At 40.2% G+C, this 21,151-nt stretch overlaps 1 protein-coding gene across 1 annotated transcript in view; it reads right to left on the minus strand.

The window, feature by feature from the left end:
* Nucleotides 1-471: 471 nt before the first annotated feature.
* itih2 (inter-alpha-trypsin inhibitor heavy chain 2) overlaps nucleotides 472-21,151 on the minus strand; it is a 61,339-nt gene continuing 40,659 nt past the window's right edge. Inside the window, exons 16-21 of the mRNA XM_072563000.1 lie at nucleotides 17,460-17,597; nucleotides 15,831-15,944; nucleotides 9,891-10,089; nucleotides 6,583-6,755; nucleotides 3,937-4,048; nucleotides 472-1,444 (exon numbers count right to left, since the gene is read on the minus strand). Coding sequence (XP_072419101.1) covers nucleotides 1,297-1,444; nucleotides 3,937-4,048; nucleotides 6,583-6,755; nucleotides 9,891-10,089; nucleotides 15,831-15,944; nucleotides 17,460-17,597 — 884 coding nt within the window. The 3' untranslated portion in view covers nucleotides 472-1,296. The remainder of the gene's footprint in view (nucleotides 1,445-3,936; nucleotides 4,049-6,582; nucleotides 6,756-9,890; nucleotides 10,090-15,830; nucleotides 15,945-17,459; nucleotides 17,598-21,151) is intronic.

Raw genomic sequence — 21,151 nt, forward strand, 5'->3', positions numbered from 1 at the left:
TGAAGAGAGAAACCAAACTAACATTGAGTTTGATTATATATTTCTGTTTTTATTTCAAATTTCCAGCATTGTCAATGTTTAGCTTTTATTCCTCAGGGAATGAATTGTGATTTGGTTATTTTTAACTTTTCATTTAGTCACTCATATCAAAGGAGCAGTTTGAACATCTTCCTATGTTCCAAAGCCCTGCTTGGGTTGATAGGTCAGATATATAAGCATGGTACTGCAATGATTCCAGCAGATTCAGTTCATTGTAATACATAATAAAACTACTTTTCCAATTTATAATCGGAATAAGTTATATGCTCATGAGAGGTCTCCTGAAAAAGAATGCAAGTACGTAGTATGTCACATTGTAACCTTATGAGTAATGAGAAACTCATGTTTGCGTTAACTATTTATTTAATACCTCTGTGTTTAAAATGTTGGCATTCTTAGTCATGCATTTAAAAAGAAATCACGGAATTGATGTAATTTGCAAAATATTATATTTATTCTGCACTACAATTTTGCGGCCACTGTTAGTAAACTTGATCATTTCCTAGCATCATTTTAAATACAGTAATCAAAACAGAAAAGCAGAACAACCAGAGATTATCATGTTTGCTTTCTCAGGTAAGCCGGATGTAACATGTATCCTGTGACTCAATTCTTGACCATTTATCTAACCTGCAGTGATGAATAAGCCAACCAGAGATTGCTAAATAAACTCTTGTAGCTTTTATAGCTGGTATTGTTGATAATGTGCATGGAATACCTTGTTCAAAGCACTTTTTAAAAAAAAAAGCAGAGCTGGAATTCCTTAAAGGGGGAAGTCACAGCTGAGCAGTTGTATTTATTTTGAAACTCTTACTCCATCTATTGCAGTCAAAAGCAGCCTTTATATATTTTCTGTTTATAATTTTGAAATTTGGTTAACTGGAAATGATATTATTCCATAACAATGCACAATGGTTCATATTCACATTACTGAGCAACATTCAGCAAATAGAAAAATATTTGGAGTACAAGTACAGCAGACCTTCTGTAAATGTTATCTAGATGCCATCTAATCTGCATTGTAAGTGAATGTTTGAACACCTTAGTAAGAGATCAAAAGTATGTGAAAGGGTTATAGAACAATACTACAGTGAAAGATTACTATAGAAAACACTTCGGTCAAAGCAACATTCTTGTGATGATATTGAATGAAAAGTTTGCTTTAAAAGTAATTTTTATGACTGTTTTTTAATTATTTTTTTCTATGCTGCAGATACTCTACCTTCTATCTTTCTAGCCTTTGCAGTTTCAGAAAGCTCATGGATGATTCAGGAAGCTGTAAAGGTGTGGAACAAGATAATCTTTGAAATGTCCATCGATAAAGCCTTTTCCGCTATTGTGGATGAACCAGCATTGGACATCTGTTCCATTTACTGTACCCATTCTATAGTCTTTCTGTAAACCCCTGTAGGACAATGGAAAATGTGGTTACATTCAATCGTGCCACTTATCTTCCCACTTCACGTCGTCATCTCAGAAATCAACTTCACTTGTAAAATTTCATAATCCTACCTAGTATCACCAATATAGTCCACTCACCTGCTTGCAAAGCAGATCTTAAGATTTTAAATATTATTGCTGTCTTTCAAGAACACTGAATAGAAGGAATGACATGTTGAAAGGAACAGAAAGTAAAAATATTGACTGGCATCTCAGCACTCATAAGATAGAGATAAGAGGGATACAGGATGTTTCAGAAAAACTTGCACCTTTCAGTACCTTAGGAGATTCCAAACTACTTTGCAGCCAATTTATACTTTGAAATTTGGTCACTGTTGTGGGAAATATGGCAGACAGTATGTAGCACAAATAGCATCATGACTGACCCGATAATCTTTTTGTCGTGTTGACTGAGGAATGCTGATTAGCACATCAGAATTAACTTTTTGAAATAGTAGCATCTTTTATGTCCACTTGAGTACAGATCATGGGGTGGGGACCTTTTATGTAACCCCTCAACTGAAAGACAGAACTTGTACAATACCTGCACTGGTACTGCAGTCATATTGCCTGACTTTGGCATTTTGTGCTCAAGAAATCATCTGGGACTTGGACCCAAAGCCTTCTCATTCAACAGAGCCACAACTTGGCATGCTTTTAAGCTTGAAAATGTGTTTTTGGAAAAGCGCAGCAGGTCGGGCAGCATCCAAGGAACAGGAGAATCGATATTTTGGGCATAAGCCCTTCTTCAGGAAACAAGAATCGACGTTTTGGGCATAAGCCCAGCTTCCTTGAATGCTGCCTGACCTGCTGCGCTTTTCCAGCAACACATTTTCAGCTCTGATCTCCAGCATCTGCAGTCCTCACTTTCTCCTCAATGCTATTAAGCTTGACATGCTAAAAGGAGTAAAGTTGCTGGTACTGTATAAATGGAATTGCAGCTATTGAAACTGTAAGGAGACCTATGCAAGGAATTGTGATAGAAATTGGTGATAATAAACACAACTAAGTAATCAATTATATATTGTCTGTCAGTTCATGGATAAATGACAAGAAGTTTGAGTAATCCTGAGAACCTACTGTCCTGTGTAATATGTATCAAAGGGATTTGCCTATTCCATGTCTACATTAGGACTATTGAAAGAAAGGTGTGAATTTAAGTAATTGCTTAGAAGTGACTACTTGTGAAGCGCAAATAAATAATTTTTGAACACAGGTGAACCTAACAAATTCAATTTAAAACTTGCTGAATTCAGCTAGTTTGACATATTTCACTAATCCCCACTGGTAGTTTCAGGTGAATGCTAGCAAGTAGAGCTTAATCAGCTGCAGAAAATTAATCCTGTTTAAAGTACAGCAGAATGGCACTTGGTGGGAGTATTACTTCAATTCCCATCTGCCAAAGTAAGTCCATGTATTAAAAAAAACTCATCTATCTTTGTTGTAACTGTATAAGTTAGTGCATGTAATGGAATTTAACTAGTAAGGTGTGCTTTGCAAATAACTGAAATCTACTAGGAGAAAGTGAGGACTGCAGATGCTGGAGATCAGAACTGAAAAATGTGTTGCTGGAAAAGCGCAGCAGGTCAGGCAGCATCAAAGGAGCAGGAGAATCAAGAAGGGCTTATGACCGAACTGTCGATTCTCCTGCTCCTTTGATGCTGCCTGACCTGCTGTGCTTTTCCAGCAACACATTTTTCAGCAAATAACTGAAATCAACATTTTACTGACTTATTAACACTTAATAAATTTACATTTTGTTCTCGTGGTACTGTAGCCATCCAATTTATTAGTAAAATTACCCTTTTTTTGGTTCCTTCCTTTTCATGAGATGAATTGGCACGGTCAAAATTTGTTACCGACTCCTAATCCTCTTGAACTGAGTGGGTTGATAGGCCTGTTCAGCCATATTTCTGTGTAGGCCTGAATAGCAGATTTCTTTCCAACAAAGGCATTAGTGAACCATCTGGGTTTTTAATGATATTGATTCATGGTCACCATTATTGAAACTAACTTCAATTTTAGGTATGTTATTTGAACTTAAATCCCACAGGCTAATATGGTGACATTTGAACCTATGTTCGCAGAGTATTAGTCTGGGTCTCTGGATTACTGATCCAATGGCATTGTCATTGCCCTACCACCTCCTTCATATGTTTATGATATTAAAATAATGTAAACACAACAGTAAGTACACTGAATCTGTTTGCTAAGTGCTACTTTATTCTTCACCTAAGTACCACAGATAGGTTCAACAATCTCCTGTTGCCTCCAACAAATTATTCTTGTAAATCTCCCAATGGTTGGTTATATCACACCATGTACAAAGGCTTGGATACAAAATAGAACACGATTAGAAGCATGAGTAAAGCTGAAAAAGGGAAATGTTTCCTTAATTTAGGTTTTATTGCTCAGTGGACCCAATATAACTAGTCAGACCCTTTGTTTTTCACATACCTGGTTACCGTAATTCTGTGTCCTTTCACTTCCATGGTTGCTTGTGGTTTATCAGGATCTGAGCCCTGGTGGATATCATACACGTTCACTTCAGGTTCATGGATGAACTGACCTGCAATGAATTTGATTTCTTTACGTTTCATTATATGTTAGAAACCAAAACGTTTCATGTTTGGTGTACCTTGGATGCTGAATAGATAGTTTAGACCGGCCAACATAACATTGAAATTTTCCATTGTATCATAGGTCATGCATTAGAAAACAAATCAAGAAATTGTAAAATAGAATTTTACAGAAATGTTTTTACTAGTCTAGATGGGATTGAAGTTCACAAGAAGGAGGTGATAGAAATTCTGGAAAGTATGAAAATAGATAAGTCTTCTGGGCCAGATGGGATTTATCCTAGGATTCTCTGTGAAGCTAGGGAAGAGATTGCCGAGCCTTTGGCTTTGATCTTTTTTGTCATTGTCTACAGGAATAGTGCAGGAAGACTGGAGGATAGCAAATGTTCCCTTGTTCAAAAAGGGGAGTAGAGACAACCCTGGTAATTATAGACCAGTGAGCCTTACTTCAGTTCTGGGTAAAGTGTTGGAAAAGGTTACAAGAGATCGGATTTATGATCATTTCGATGGGAATAAGTTGATAAGGGATAGTCAACACGGTTTCGTGAAGGGTAGGTTGTGCCTCACAAACCTTATTGAGTTCTTTGAGAAGGTGATTGAGGATAAAGCCGTTGATGTGGTATATATGAATTTCAGTTAGGCATTTGATAAGGTTCCCGATGGTACACTATTGCATAAAATACAGAGGCATGAGATTAAGGGTGATTTAGCGATTTGGATCAGAAATTGGTTAGCTGAAAGAAGACAGGATGATGGTTGATGGGAAATGTTCAACCTGGATTTCAGTTACTAAGTGGTGTACTGCAAGGATCTATTTTGAGTTAATTGTTGTTTCTCATTTTTATAAATTACCTGGATGAGGGCACAAAAGAATGGGTTAATAAATTTGCAGATGACTCTAAGATCAGTAGAGTTATGGATAGTGACGAAGGATGTTGTAGGTTACAGAGAGACATAGATAAGCTGCAGAGCTGGGCTGAGAGATGGCAAATGGAGTTTAATGCGAAAAAGTGTGAGGTGATTCACTTTGGAAGGACTAACAAGACTGCAGAGTACTGGGCTAATGGTAAGGTTCTTGGTCGTGTGGATGAACAGAGAGATCTCTGTCTATTTACATAGATCCCTCAAAGTTGCCACTCAGGTTGATAGGGCTGTTAAAAGTTAACATACCGTATGCCTTATTAGGAGAAAGATCAAGTTTCAGAACCATGAGATCATGCTGCAGCTGTACAAAACTCTGGTGCAGCTACACTTGGAGTATTGCATGCAGTTCTGGTCACTGCATGATAGGAAGGATGTGGAAGCTTTGGAAAGGGTTCAGAGGAGATTTACTAGGATGTCACCTCGTATCGAAGGAAAGTCTTGTGAGGAAAGGTTGAGGGACTTGAGGCTGTTTTCATTAGAAGGAGGTTGAGAGGTGACTTAATTGAAACATCTAAGATAGAGGGTTAGATTGGGTGGACAGTGAGAGCCTTTTTATTTGGATGGTGATGGATAGCATGAGGGGGCATAGCTTTAAATTGAGGGGTGATAGATATAGGACAGATGTCAGAGGTAGTTTCTTTACTCAGAGTAGCATGGGTGTGGAATGCACTGCCTGCAACAGTTGTAGGCTCGCCAACTTTATGGGCATTTAAATGGTCATTAGATTGGCATATGGATGAGAATGGAATAATGTAGGTTAGATGGGCTTCAGATTGATTTCACAGGGCAGCGCAACATCGAGGGACGAAGGGCCTGTACTGTGCTGTAATGTTCTATGTTCTAAGTTCTATGGTTGCGTTTTCCAAAAGAAACTCTAGAGATACTTGACAACACATCTACTGTGTTTTGATTGTATTATGTTCTGGATATAAAAGACTGTAATGTTACATTAGCTGGACTTGTGTGGTGGAAAAGGTGAACCAAGACCTAAATGACCACCACGTGATACTCAGACAACAACTAGCTGACAATGGGGATAATCTTAATCTGCACTGCTAAGCAAAAAATCACAGGATGAGATCGAACGTGGATTTTACAACTTGAGTACCAGTCAACCATTAACCTAAATGGAGAATAAGAGGGGTGGAGTTGCAAAGGAACATTGCATCCAATCCAAGCAGTTTCCAAATAGGTAAGATTGACATTGTCACAATTAAAAGTGAGAATTACTAACTGAACCATTTGCATTTTTGTTGAAAACTTATTTTGCTGCTGCTTTGGATGTAAAGCATGATGAGAGATTACCTTTTCAGATTTCAGAAGTGATGCCTCATGAAGTGGATGTGAGGTGAGCTAAAACCAATGAGATTCATATCCATTTCAATTGAGTGATTCTTTTTGGCTTGAACAAGTGAAACAAGTTTTATTGAGATTTGAAGTAGGATCTTAAAGACAGTAATATGTATGGGCTAAATTGTCTCTGAATCCTAGATTATTACACTTAAGTTATTTTTTATTTGTCTATATGAAAGATGCAACATTATGAAACTCTTGATGTACCAATTCTGAATTAATGGTTTACCCAATACTAAATATTTACCAATTAATCCATGGACACTTGTTGAGAAGTTGTTTGTAGGAGGAGCGTAAAATCCCAGGAAATCTACGTTGGTTGGATGGTTTTTCCAGACACGATGCAATAAGATCAGGAAGACCATATCTTCTCCCACAGTAATGGTGACATTATTATTTCTTTGCACTGACACAACAACACTAGAACAGAAAATAGACAAATAGTTTGAGTAAATTTCTCAAGACTTATTACATCAGTCTCTTTAGTACTTCAGTGCAGTTTGTTGTTGATGGAAATGTTGTATCTAGCATCTCCATGATGGAGGAATTGTGGGGAGCTGTAGGTCACTGCTGAGGATTTCAATCTGTGCCTCTGAAAACCAATCTGTTCAACGTGATGAGGGTTTTTAAAAATTAAATGTATGCAATCTTGTTATGATCAGAAATACTGAATGAAAGGTTCACCTCAGCCTCCTCCTCAGGTTTCCTGTTTCACAGAAACGAATCTTCAACCAATTCAAATCGCTCCTTGTAATATTAAGACAAGATCAAAGATACTGTATAGAGCAAAGGTAATGGACCTTGACAATATTCTGGCAATAATACTGAAGATATATTCCAGAACTAGCTTTGTTCCCAGCCAAACTGCTCCTGTACAGGTGCAACACTGCCATCAACTTAACTGGGCATTTTTGTTTACATTATTATGTCCAGTCCACAAAAAAATCAGGACTTTCCATCCTAGCCAGTTACCACCCTAGAAGTCTACTCTTCGTCATTGACAAAGCATTGTTGACGATCTCTTCCATGACTACCAAGTTTGGGTTCAATCAGGCTATTCGACTCCTGAACCCATTTTAGCCTTGATTAAAACATGGGCAAAAGAATTGAATTCCAGAGGTGAGGTGAGAGTGATTGCCTTTGACATCAAGGTAGCAATCAAATAAGTATGGCCTCAAGGAACCTTAGAAAAATTGGAGTTAATGGGAATAAAGGTGAAAACTTTTCACCCATACCTAGCACAAAGGAAAATGGTTGTTTTTGGAGATTAATCATCTCAGCCCCAGGATATTATTGCAGGAGTTCCCCATTGCAATGTCCTAGGTCCAAACATTTTTAGCAGTTTCATCAACACCTCCCTCCCCATTATAATGTCAGAAGTGGGGATATTCAATGTCTACCCAATGTTCAGCACCATTAACAGCTCCTCAGATACTGAAGCAATCTTTGTCCATATGCAGTCAGACTTGGGTTTGTAAGTAGGAGCAAGTGAGTACTACAGATGCTGGCAAGTCAGAGTCAAAAAGTGTGATGTGGAGAGGGGAGTTTGAGCCCAAAGAATGTTGTCACATCCGGCAGATATTTGCATGCACATCCACCCATCTCATTCACTGTGTCCCTTGCTTTCAATGTGGTCTCCTCTATATCAGGGAGACAGGGCATCAACTCATGGACACACACACCAAACAACCCCATTGCCCTTTGGCCAACTACTTCAACTCCTCCTCCCACTACCCCAAGGACATGCAAGTCCTGAGACTCCTCTACTACCAAATTCAAGCCAACCGACGCCTGAAGGTGGAATGCCTTATCTTCCGCCACACGGCATCAACATTGACCTCACTAGTTTCCAAATCTCCCCTTCCTCCACCTCATCCCATATACAACCCTCCAACTTGGCAACACCCTTTTGATTTGTCTTACCTATCCATCTTCCTTCCCACCTATCCGTTGCACATTCCCCACAGATCTATCACACTTCGCCTTGACCTGTATCCACCTATTGCCTTCCCAGCTACCTTACCCCCAACCCCCCTAGTTATCTCAGCCCCCAAACCCCTCCACATTCCTGATGAAGGGCTTATGTCCGAAATATCGATTCTCCTGCTCCTTGGATGCTGCCTGACCTGCTGTGCATTTCCAGTGCTGCACATTTCAACTTACTTATGCAATGTGAGTGCCAGGCAATGACCATCTCTAACAAGAAGGCAATCTAACCAAAACCCTTTCACGTTCAAAGCATCACCATTGCTGAAGTACTACTGACTAGACAATGAACTATATGGGCTAAAAGTAAAAGCAAATCAGAGGCTAGGAAATCTGTAATGATTAATTCACCTCCTGACTCCAAAGTTCCTGTCCATAATCTACAAGGCGTAAGTCAGGAATGCAGTGCAATGCCCTCCACTTGGCTGGATAGGTATATTTTCAACAACATTCAAGCAGCTTGACACCTTCCAGGACAATCTTCCTTTCACAATTAGCCCTGACCTGCATCCACCTATTGCCTTCCCAGCTATCTTACCCCAGTCCTACCCCCTATTTATCTCAGACTCCATTCTCCTCCACATTCATGATGAAGGGCTTTTGCCTGAAACGTTGATTCTCCTGCTGCTCAGATGCTGCCTGACCTGCTGTGCCTTTTCAGCACCACACTCTCGACTCTAATCTCTAGCATCTGCAGTCCCCACTTTCTCCTTTCTATTAATTTATGTATGGTCAAAATAATTTTTCATTAAACAGTAAAATGCATGTTTGGCTATAATGGTAGCATTGATGACTACGGCCTGGAACAAAGATTTAATCAAGGGGAAATGACCAATATTTGAAGAAATCTATATTGGAGCTGGGTTTTTTTGGGACTTTCAAATTTACATCTTCAAAAGTGAAGCATTGAATTTCCGGTGGAATGATCAAAGTTTTAATGAGATTTGGTTTACCTAACATATGTGTATGTCACTGAAAATTCTGTGGGATCTGAACTTGACCACCTCTATTTGATGTGTTCTGTGAGGTGTCCAACCCAAAGATAGTCTTTTAACTCATTTATCTCATGTTAGTTCTGGATGTTAGAGTATAAGTATTAATTATTAGATTGTGTTAGTTCACTTGCTTCATTCACCAACGTGGAATTGTGTGGCTTTATTCTCTTAGTAAGTACTTGGGACCTGAAACTTCACCAATTTTACGTAAAAAGGTTACTGGTTCTGAACCAGATGGTAACAAATTTGGCATTCATGTCAGGGATCACTCAGCATAAACCCTGAAAAAGGTGTGCAATTGGCTCTTCATTCTTTGTGGGATGTTTCCACCCACCTTCCAATTCCTCATCAAACTCCCCTCAACACACTACAGCAACCAGACCATCTTTTTCTGCTCAGAGCATTCATACTGGAGGCCTATATGCTAAAATCACTAATATGTGAATTTGTATTTCCTGATACAATAGATGGTTAGATTTCATGAACCATTATTTGAAAAACAATAACAGCTCAAAACTTGCCAAAGGCCCTTGTCAATTTCTTTGTGTTGCCTTGCCCAACTGGATGAGCTTACCCAGCATGAGTCAGAATGCTTGATTCTGACCACCAAAGGAGAGTTTTGTGTTGCCCATCTTTCAAATGAATCTTCTCTGTGTTGATCTCAAAGCTCAAGTTTAGATTGGTAAAATGAAGTCCAATTGTGCCAAAATAGGTGTTCAGCTTCCCATTTTTGGTTTGCTTGCCACCAATAATTTTGCCATTGATCGCAATACCTGCCAACAGATAAAAAAAACAGCTGCCTTAAAGGGATATAACCAGTTGGATATAACTTTTTTTGCATGAAAATGATCATCAAGGGTTTTGCTGACAGAGCTAGGGCATGGTTAACAGTATGAAAGCTTTATTCATGAAGAGAAGAAAAGGCACTTATCTTGTTGCAGTATCAGCTCTTTGCCAGCAGATGCTGGTGTTGGACTGTATATAACTATTTATGTTTTACTGATAGATGCCAACAGTATTTCATATGAATTATTTCTGCTTCCATTTTGCTGCACTGAGGAGTGTCCCATTGTTATTAACCTGCTCTCCTGGTACCAAATCTTTTGAGCAATGCTAACAAATGTTTTCTTTTATGGAGAAATTGTAGAGTACATACATGCATAATTAAAACAAATCCTAAATTTGCTGTCTGAGTTACCTTGCAGGTTGCATTCCTTAACAAAACATGCCCACTGAACATACCAAAGCACATGCCTACTGCACATGTCTGCTATACATGCCGTTTCTTTACCTACTAAACATATCAAAAAATATTAGAACTGCTGCATTCAGGATGAAATTAATTTTTAACAGCATTTCAACAATTGTTTGGGGCGACACCGTGGCTAAGTGGTTCGTACTGCTGCCTCACAGCACCAGGGACCCACGTTCGAATCCAGCCTTGGGTGACTGAGTGGAGTTTGCATATTCTCCCCGTGTCTGCGTGGATTTCCTCCGGGTGTAACAGTTTCCTCCCCCAAAGATGTGCAAGTCAGGTGAATTGTCCATGCTTAATTGCCCATAGTGTTTGGTGCATTAGTCAGGGGGGGGGAATGGGTCTGGGTGAGTTATTCTTCGGAGGGTCGGTGTGGACATGTTGGGCTGAAGGGCTTGTTTCCACACTGTAGGGAATCTAATCTCATTTCAAAGGTTACTTTGTTTTGAAGATTTTAAAATGTTCTAGCTTTGCTTTTACGTTTTATATCTTTTATGTCATTTTTCCATTGTTCCATCCCAATGTTGATATCACTTTCTGCACATGATTTAAACTTAATTTATAATTCCTGATTCATAGTTTAGATCGTCTATCTCAGTGAGGATTCAGTCTGACCGGCTGAATAGTTTCACTATTGCTTATCCTGCTCAACCCTGTCCCAAATGTCCTGTAGCAGGCACCTGTTTAAGTCAGATACCAGACGAGAACAAATGTCCAGTCACAAACCTCACTAAAACTTTGGGCATATCTTGCAGCAAAATGATCAAGGTAGGCAGCTCTCCCTGCCCTAACTGCAAAGTTCTGCCATGTGAGAGCTGTGCATATTAATATACAGAGTAGTTCATAAAACCACATAAAATAGGAATAGGAGTAGACCGTTCAGCCCCTTGAGCCTGTTGAAGACTGATCATGGCTGATCTGACACTCCTCCTGTCCACCTTTCTACAATTCCCTCATAACCCTTGATTCCCTGACTGGTCAAGAATCTTTTCAATCTCAGCCTTAAATATACACAAGGACTCTGTCCTCACAGGTCTTTGTGGCAAGGAATTCCAATGTCTTACAACCCTCTGACAGAAGAAATTCCTCCTCATCTCAGTCTTACATTGGCACTGCTTTATCCTGAGACTATGCCCTCTGATCCTATACTGTCCCATGTGGGGGAACATTCTCTCAGCTTTTCCCTGTGGTGGTAGAGTCCAGAAATAGTGGGCATAAGGGACAACTTTTTCATGCAGAGGGTGGTGCGTGTGTGGAATGAACTGCCAGAAGAAGTGGTGTAGGCTGATACAATTACAACATTTAAAATGCATCTGGATGGGGACAAGAATAGGAAGGGTTTAGAGAGACATGGGCCAAGTGCTGGCAATTGGGACTAGATTAGTTTAGGATATCTGGCCAGCATGGACAAGTTGGACCGTAGGGTCTGTTTCCGTGCTGTACATCTTTATGACTTTATTTACCCTGTCGAGCCCCTTAAGAATCCAAAATGTTTCAATGAGATCACCTCTGATTCTTCTAAATTCCAAGGTGCAGAGTCCCAACCTGTTTAACCTTTACTCTTAAGATAATCCCTTCATACTGGGGATTGTCCTAGTGAGCCCTCTTTGAACTGCCTCCAATGAAATAGTGCTCCAGGTGTGGTCTCATGAGCACCTTGTACAGTTGTGGTAAGAATTCCCTACTCTTATACTCCAAACACCTTGAAATAAAAACCAACAATTACTTTGCTTTCCTGATTAAGTGCTGCACGTGTGCTAGGTTTCTGTGTTTTGTGCACAAGTACCCCTAAGTCCCTTCATCTTGCAGCTTTCTCCAATTCTTCTCCATTTAATCTCCATTTAGGGATTGTATCCCGTGCAGGAGAAGCAAGAATCCAAAATACTTCTCTTCTTCAGTTCTCTCTTCTGAAATAAACAACTTCACATTTTTAAGTAATATCTTTCTGAAAGTAAAGTTAATTGAGTAAAGTCTTCAAGATATTAACTAACCATTACAATCCACTTCTAATTCTAGCACCTGCATTTGTGTAATCCTTTGAGTTCCTTACAACATTATGGGTAGATTTTCATTTCCACAGCCTGCGCAGTAATCTGAGAAGATTGCAGCCTACTCATTGATTAGAAATGGTTGAAAATCAGGCGAGAGACAAGGGTAGACAATTGACTACTGCCAGATTGTTGCTCAGATGCTGAAGACACTCTATAAGACCATGAGATGTAGAGGCAAAAACAGGCCATTCAGCCCATTGAATCTGGTCCACCATTCAATGAGAACAAAGCTGATTTGACAATCCTCAACTCCACCTTCCTGCTTTGTCCCCATTGAAATAACTCTGAATGAAGACTCTTATCCTGTCACCAAGTAACCCGATATTTACATGCGCATAGTACATCACACTGACCCAGCTAGCTCAGAGCTGGTTGCGAAAATGAGCAGAACCCCTGACACTCCTGTTTATCTCTATCAGCCAGGGCTCCCTGATTGGATCAGGTTAACAGCCCCAGATAGGGAACTCATTTTCTATGAGATCCACCTGGCTTACCCTGTTATAATCACTACACTCATAATCCTTGATTCCTTTACTGATTAAAATTGCATTTATCTTAGCCTTGATTCACCCACACTTCACTGATTTATTCATTGTTTTAGAAGCTCAGTTCAATTCTTAGTCTCAGGCCTATATTCAGAAGTTCTCACTCACAACTAGTACATTTCCTCTTCGAAAGATGTTACTTCTAGCCAATTCTGAAAATGTCTCATCCAGTTCATTTGGTGATTATATCATAAATCGTTCCCCAAAAGAGCATTTTCATCTTGGATTCTTACTTCTCCTACACAGGATACAATCCCTAAAATAAAAATTAATGTGACTGGATTTTCTTCTAGTTTTGATGATTTGTGCTTGATCCTCATTATTTTTCTCAAAAATAAACAAACAGGACTCCATTCTGCCCCTGCACCACAAGAAGGGATGTGGGCCGGGTGCTGGCAGGTGGGACTAGATTGGATTGGGATATCTGGTCGGCGTGGACAAGTAGGACGGCAGGGTTTGTTTCTGTTCTGTACATCTCTATGATTCTATGACCCCACTGTTCGATTTTCACTAAATATAAGTTTACTATTAAAGTGGAATTTGAACCCCAAATCTTGAAGGATAAATTTAGCTTTAATTGACTATAGGCGATTGCACATGGGAGGCATCTTTTGCAATGCACCTGATTTTCCTTTCCAACACAGAGCCGTTTTGTTATTGCTTATATTGTGCCCAGTGTCAGAAGACAATATTTCTCCCACCCTGACTGATGAACAAATAATACCAGTTACATTCCCTTAGCATTTGGGTGAGAAATCTCACGAGTCAAGCTTGGTTTGTTCAGTAATTTCATTGGTGTCCCTCATCTGACAATTTCCTAATAGACCTGTTTTACTTTTGTTGAATGGCCTCTTGAACTTTGGCTGTGACATATTCAATCACACCACTTCCAATATCATCAAGGCCCAAATCCTTTCCAAAAGGAAGGGTACATTTTTGTAAAATAATATGTTAAAACTTCTAAAATAAGTAAATTTAAGCCAAATGAAGCAAGAATCTTTGTGATTGAAACATTAACTCTGTTTCTTTCTCCACAGACACTCCCAAATCATCAGGATTTCTCCAGCATTTTCTGTTTTTACTTCAGATTTCCAGCATCCACAGTATTTTGTTTTATTTAAAGCAAACCATTATTTTACCCATCCACTCCTACAGACTACACCTCCTCCCACCCTGCCTCCTGTAAAAACACTATCCCTTATTCCCAATTCCTCCACCTCTGCCACATCTGCTCCCAGGAGGACCAATTCCACTGTAGAACATCCCAGATGGCCTCCTTTTTCAAAGACTGCAATTTTCTTTCCCACGTGGTCAACAATGCCCTCCAGTGCATCTCCCACTTCCCACACCACAGTTCTTAAACCCCACCCCTCCAATCGCATCAAGGACAGACCCTCCCCCGGTCTTCACCTTCCACCTCACCAACCTCCAGATACATTGCATCATCCTCCGCTATTTCTGCCACCTAAAGTCAGACCCCACCACCAGGGATATATTTCCCTCCCCTCGCTACCTGCGTTCTAGAGAGACTGTTCCCTCTGTGACTCTCTTGTTAGGTCCACGCCCCCCCCCCCACCAACCTACCCTCCACTCCCGGCACCTTCCCCTGCCACCGTAAGAAGTGCAAAACTTGCGCCCACAACTCCCCGCCTCATCTCCATTCCAGGCTCGAAAGGATCCTTCCACATCAGACAGAGATTTACCTGTACTTCCACACACATCATCTCCTGTGTCTGTTGCTCTCAATGTGGTTCCCTCTACATTGGAGAGACAGGATGCCTACTTGTGGAACATTTCAGAGAACATCCCTTTGACATCTGCACTAAACAAACCCACTGCCTTGTGGCCAAACACTTTACTCCCCCTCCGACTCCGCCAAGGACGTGCAAGTCCTGGAACTCCACCACCACTACCAAACCTGAGCCACACGACACCTGGAGGAGGAACGCCTCATCCTCCACCTTGGGACCCTCCAACCACACGGGATCAATGTGGATTTCACCAGTTTCCTCATTTCCCCTCTCCCCACCTTATCCCAGATCCAGCCTTCCAACTCGGCACTGCCCTCTTAAACTGTCCTATGTGTCCATCGTCCTTCCCACCTCTCCGCTCCTCCCTCCTATCACCTTCACACCCCTCACCTGCATTTACCTATCGCATTCCCAACTATCTTCTCCCCACCCCCACCCCCAAGTCATGTATCTGGCCCCCTTGGGCCACCCCCTCATTCCTGATGAAGAGCTTATGCTCAAACTGTCAACTCTCATGCTCTTCGGATGCTGCCTGACTGGCTGTGTTTTTCCAGCACCACACTTTTCGACTCTGATCTTCAGCATCTGCAGTCCTCACTTTCTCCCCATTGTTTTGTTCAGACTGCATTGAGTTTTGTTTTTGAAATTTCTCTAATTAACATGAGGGGAATTAGAGAAACTATTTTCTATTGTCCCAGTCAAGAATTGTATATTTTTTGCTGAATTAACCTACTTAGTGATGTTATCGCATACTAAATGGAACAAGTAGGATTTAAACTTGGACCACTGCACTGCAAGAACCCCCAGTCATGCATTATATATTTCATTACAATCTTGCACAGCCACTAGCTTTCACATAATAATTTCATAATATTAGGTCTTTTAAAAGAGTAGGTTAGGTTTTACCATTACCTCTGATTGGATCTGACACCAGATTCAGGATTTTTCCAGGTTGTGGATTAACATTGAAGCAAATGTCTTGTTTGCTCTTGGGCAGGTGAATAATGAAATGTGGATCATTTTCAACTAAATAGCAAGAATAAATTATTGATTATTATTAGCAACTGGTTTTCAACAGCTTATAGTCAGCATCCAACTTCGTGGATTCAGTGGAAATATACAAATTATATTAGCTTAACAATAACTGTCCGAGTATTATAATGTTATATATTATACAGTAGTGGATAGGGGAATGGACAAGCTGAGAATGACTTTCCTGAACAGTAATAATACTAAGTGCCCTTCCTTTCAGATTGTGTAGAGGGCAAGAGCTCTGGCTTAACATGTGACAGAGGGCTCCAGCTCATCACCAGTTTGACAACATAACCATCAAAGTTATACAGTAATTGTAGATTGTGTTTTGTTTTTATTTTCCTTATACTCATCTCACCATTCCCCACCAGCCCCCCCCCCCCCCCCCACCTTCCTGTGATACTTCAGCATGTTGCAGTTCCTTACGAATTTGTAATTTAACAATGTTGGTAAGTTAGTTGAGAATTGTTCTTTCTCTTTCACTCGAGCACCTCATACGCAGACTTCTAGCAGCACAGCTCAATATCTCAACATTGATGTTTTTTCTAAAGCAGTGCTTTGTAATTGAGGGTGGCTTTCTTCCACTCTGAAGTTGTGGGTCTTGGGGTGGGTAGGCAGACTGATGCTGGATCTGCTAACCCTGCCTTAGGGAGGGTATTTGAGGAGGTGGATGTGATGCTTGTGTTTTCACACACTGTTTCTGCTGTTTGCAATAGTCCTCCAGCTAGGCCTGTCTATGATGCTCAGAATGACTGGCTCCTTCGCACATGTTTCTTCTCTAGTTTCGAAGAGCTCTGAAGCTCTATATTGGCCGCTGTGTAGCTACATTGTTGTTGAAGCAGGTGTGACAATACAATGGCTATAAGAGGTGTATTTTGCCCGGGGTTTGTTTTATGAAGAGAGGTTGAGACAGTGGTTATGAGCAGTCTGCTTCAAGCCAGTCAAGTAAGTAGCTTATGAGGCCTTGGTGTTTTTAAAAAGTTGGAATAATAGAAGCAGCCTGAATGGGTGGGATCAGGCTCCCACAGAACTGAGATTTTAGTTTAGCTTTCAGTAGCTGTTGGCAGTTGGAAGCTGCAATACATCTCTCTTTGTTACATCAATGTCCTTGCCAATATTCATCCCTGAATCAACAACACAAAAAGCAAATCAGTCATTTTCATATCACAGCTTGTGGGAGCTTGCTATGTGCAAACTTACTGCTGGATTTCCTACATTATAATAGAAGTTACACTCCCATTAAAGTATTTCACTGACTTTAAAGTGCTTTGGTGCAACTGTGAAAGGTGCCATATAAATATAAGTCATTCTTTAGTTCTACAGGTAATTCTTAAAAATTGCATAAAGCGGGCAGCAACATGAACATTTTGGTACTACTGCTATCCTTTGATTAATACGTCACCATGACATCTTGAAGTATAAATAGAGCTCTTTATTATTCATTCAGATGGGGAGAAAGTGAACCGTTAGCAAAATTAACCGAGATATCGGTAACGTATGGATCATTACCTGATGTGACAGGAACATTCATTCCTACTTTTGAGTCCACTTCAGGACGAATAAGTTGCTGAGGAGGTTGGGGGGTGGAATAACTCTTTTTAGCCCAAGTTGGAATAGCAGGTGTCTTCTTCCCAATAATAGGAGTTCCTGCAGTATAAAGCAAGCCAAATCAGAGAGTTTACTTCCATTTATACACATATTCTGCTTTTATTTCATAGGGAGAGTATTAAACAATTCCATCGAGACATTCCATTGAGAATATTCCATCGAGAATACCTTCAGTGTGGAAGAAGGCCATTCAGCCCATCAAGTTTACACTGACCCTCCATAAAGCATCCCAGCCAGACCCACCTCCCTACCCTGTCCCCTGCATTTCCTGTGGCCAATCCACCTAACCTGCACATCTTTGAACTGTGGAAAGAAACAGGAGGACCCAGAGGAACCCCACACAGACACAGGGAGAATGTGCAAATTCCAGACAGTTAACCAAGGCTACAATCAAACCTGAGACCCTGGTGCTGTGAGGCTGCAGTGCTAACCACTGAGCCATCATGCTGCCCCTAAATCAGCCATTGAAAATGCAGAAGTTAGAGACGCCACCAGCAACCTTTAAGAAATTCCAGCCAATGAGACAGTGAAAAGATGACCACATGGGAAAAGGAGATCACCGGGTAGGATGAGGAATGGAAGTTATGGTTCCTGGAGGAAGACCATTAAGTCATGACATAGAAGCAGAAATAGACAATTTGGCCCAGTGAATCTCCTCTGGCATTAATGAGATTATGGCAGTTTTGATAATCCTCAACTGTACTTGCCTGTTTTATCCGCATAACCATTGGTACCCTTACCAATTAAAAATCTGGTGATCTCAGCCTTGAATATATTTAACAACCCAGCTTGATAGCCCTCTCCAGGAAAGAATTTCACAGATTCATCACACTTGGAGAGAATAAGTTCCTTCACCTACTAGGTGGCCCCTTCTTCTGAGATTATGTTCCTCTGGTCATAGACAAGGGCACACAACCTTTCCACATCTACCTTATCAAGTCCCCTAAGAATCTTATATATTTCAGTAAGCTCGCCTCTAATCTCCAAAGATTATAAACTCAACCTGTCAAACTTCTCATTATAAGAAAATCCCTCCATATCTGGGAACAGCCTAGTGAACCCTTTCTGGACTGCCTCCAAGCCAGTATATCTTTCCTGAAGACTTACAGACTTATCCTATGAATAATTGAGTTGGTACTTATGGTACTTTTGTGCTTTGAAAACTAATTTCTGCTTTAAAGAGACTGATATTGCAAACAAATAACATTTTACAATTATTAACTAACATTGCTAAAACCACGTACTTGTAGTTGCTAGATTAGTGTTGATGTGGTATCTTTTCAAATTTAACTGATTCTTGACTGGATAGATGTGGAAAGGTTGTGTGCCCTTGTCGATGACCAGAGGGACATAACCTCAGAAGAAGGGGCCACCTAGTAGGTGGAGGAACTTATTCTCTCCAAGTGTGGTGAATCCGTGAAATTCTTTACTGGAGAGGGCTATCAAGCTGGGTTGTTAAATATATTCAAGGCTGAGATCACCAGATTTTTAATTGGTAAGGGTACCAATGGTTATGCAGATAAAGCAGGCAAGTATAGTTGAGGATTATCAAAACTGCCATAATCTCATTAATGGCAGAGGAGATTCACTGGGCCAAATTGTCTATTTCTGCTTCTATGTCATGACTTAATGGTCTTCCTCCAGGAACCATAACTTCCATTCCTCATCCTACCCGGTGATCTCCTTTTCCCACGTGGTCATCTCCCTGTCTCATTGGCTGGAATTTCTTAAAGGTTGCTGGATTTACAAAAGTGCTGAAAATATCAAATAAAAACATAACCATATGGATAATAGGCCAATGATTAAAAGATCATTTTAGATTCAACCAAAAGTACACACTCAAGGCACTAACACATTCTCTTTTTCAGATGCTGACAGAGTCTCTTTGCATTTTCACTAGTATCCATTTTTGGTTCAGAAGCACATTAGTTTGCTATAAAATTAGGATTCATTTCTTCCAATGGTTATTGTGTATTTCACTCTATTGCATGAAACATAATTATAAAAATGTTAATGTTTGGCTTTTGAAATTATAATAGTTGGAATAAAATATTGTTAATCTTAATTGGACAGCTGATTTAATATCATATGTGGCAGAATAGAATTCTTAATTTTACTTGGACATTGTGACATACAGTGAGGGGAATATTGTAATTTTCTGACACTTGTACATATCTAATGATATAATGGTATATGGGAAGGCATACAATAACGTTCATAGATTATTTCCAATCTATGAACGTATTAGGACGCACTTCTGGAGCAGGACCCTGGCCTTGAACCCAGGCCTCCTGGCTCAGAAGTAGGGATATTACCAATGTACCGCAAAAGCCCCAACAGAGTAACAGTTATAGAGTCATAAAGTCAAAAAGTTTCCTAAACTGAACTAGTTCCATTTTCCTGCATTGGCCCATATCCCTCTCAACCTTTTCTATCCATGTACCTGGCCAAATGTCTTAAATTTTGTAACCGTACTCACCTCTCCCACTTCCTCCGGCAGCTCATTCCATTAACGCTCTGTGTGGAAAAGTTGAGCCTTGGTCCCTTTAAAATTTTTCTCCTATCACCTTAAAGCTATGCCCTCTAATTTAGGACTCCCTATCATGTGGAAATAATCTTGGCTATTTATCTTATCTATGACCCTCATGACCTTATAAACTCTATAAGATCACTCATCAGCCTCCTCTGCTCCAGGGAACAAAGTCCCAGCTTATCCAACCTCTCCTTATAAATCCTTCTAGTCTCAGTAACATTCTTGTATATCTTTTTGCACCCTCTCCTGTAAATGACATTCTTCCTTTAGCAGACCAACCAGAGTTGCATACAATACTCCAAATATGGCCTTACCAATGTCTTGTACAGCAATAACATGATGTCCCAGCTCCTTTACTGAATGCTTTGACCGATGTGGTAAGCGTGCCATAAGCCTTCTTCATCGCCCTGTCCTCCTATGATGCTCCTTTCAAGGAACTATGTTCCCTAAATTTTGCTGTTCAACAATACTCTCCAGGTCCTTACTGTTAACTGTTTAAGTCCTGTACTGGTTTGACTTACCAAAATACAACACTTCGCAATTGTCTGCATGAAACTCCATCTGTCATTCCTCAGCCCACGACTCAGTTGATCAAGATCCCATTTTACTCTCAGATAACTTTTTTCACTGTCCACCAAACCATCAATTTTGGCATCACCTGCAACCTTATTAACTATCCAAATTGTCTGTGTAAATGACAAACAACAGTGGACCTAGCACTGATTCTTGACCTAGCACATCACTGATCACACACCTCCAGTTCGAACAACAACCCTTTACTATGCCCCTCAGTTTCTTACCGTCATTTGTATGTCTACTTTTAATTTAATTGGATTAGAATTGCGGTTTACGGTGGCCTGAAAATATTACATGTCCAGAAATAAACAAGAGCAAGGACCTGGGCAGTAAGTTTCCCATTTAAATGGTAGAGTTCACCACTATCCAAGGTTTCGGGCATCTGTAGTAGGTCTTGGAACTTATCACCCGTGGGTACAGGGAACACCTGTATCAACCACCTATAATTTCCCATTCTTACATAAAGCAGCGAATATCTTATTAG

Source organism: Chiloscyllium punctatum, chromosome 44, assembly GCF_047496795.1.
Source record: "Chiloscyllium punctatum isolate Juve2018m chromosome 44, sChiPun1.3, whole genome shotgun sequence".
Lineage (NCBI taxonomy): Eukaryota > Metazoa > Chordata > Chondrichthyes > Orectolobiformes > Hemiscylliidae > Chiloscyllium > Chiloscyllium punctatum.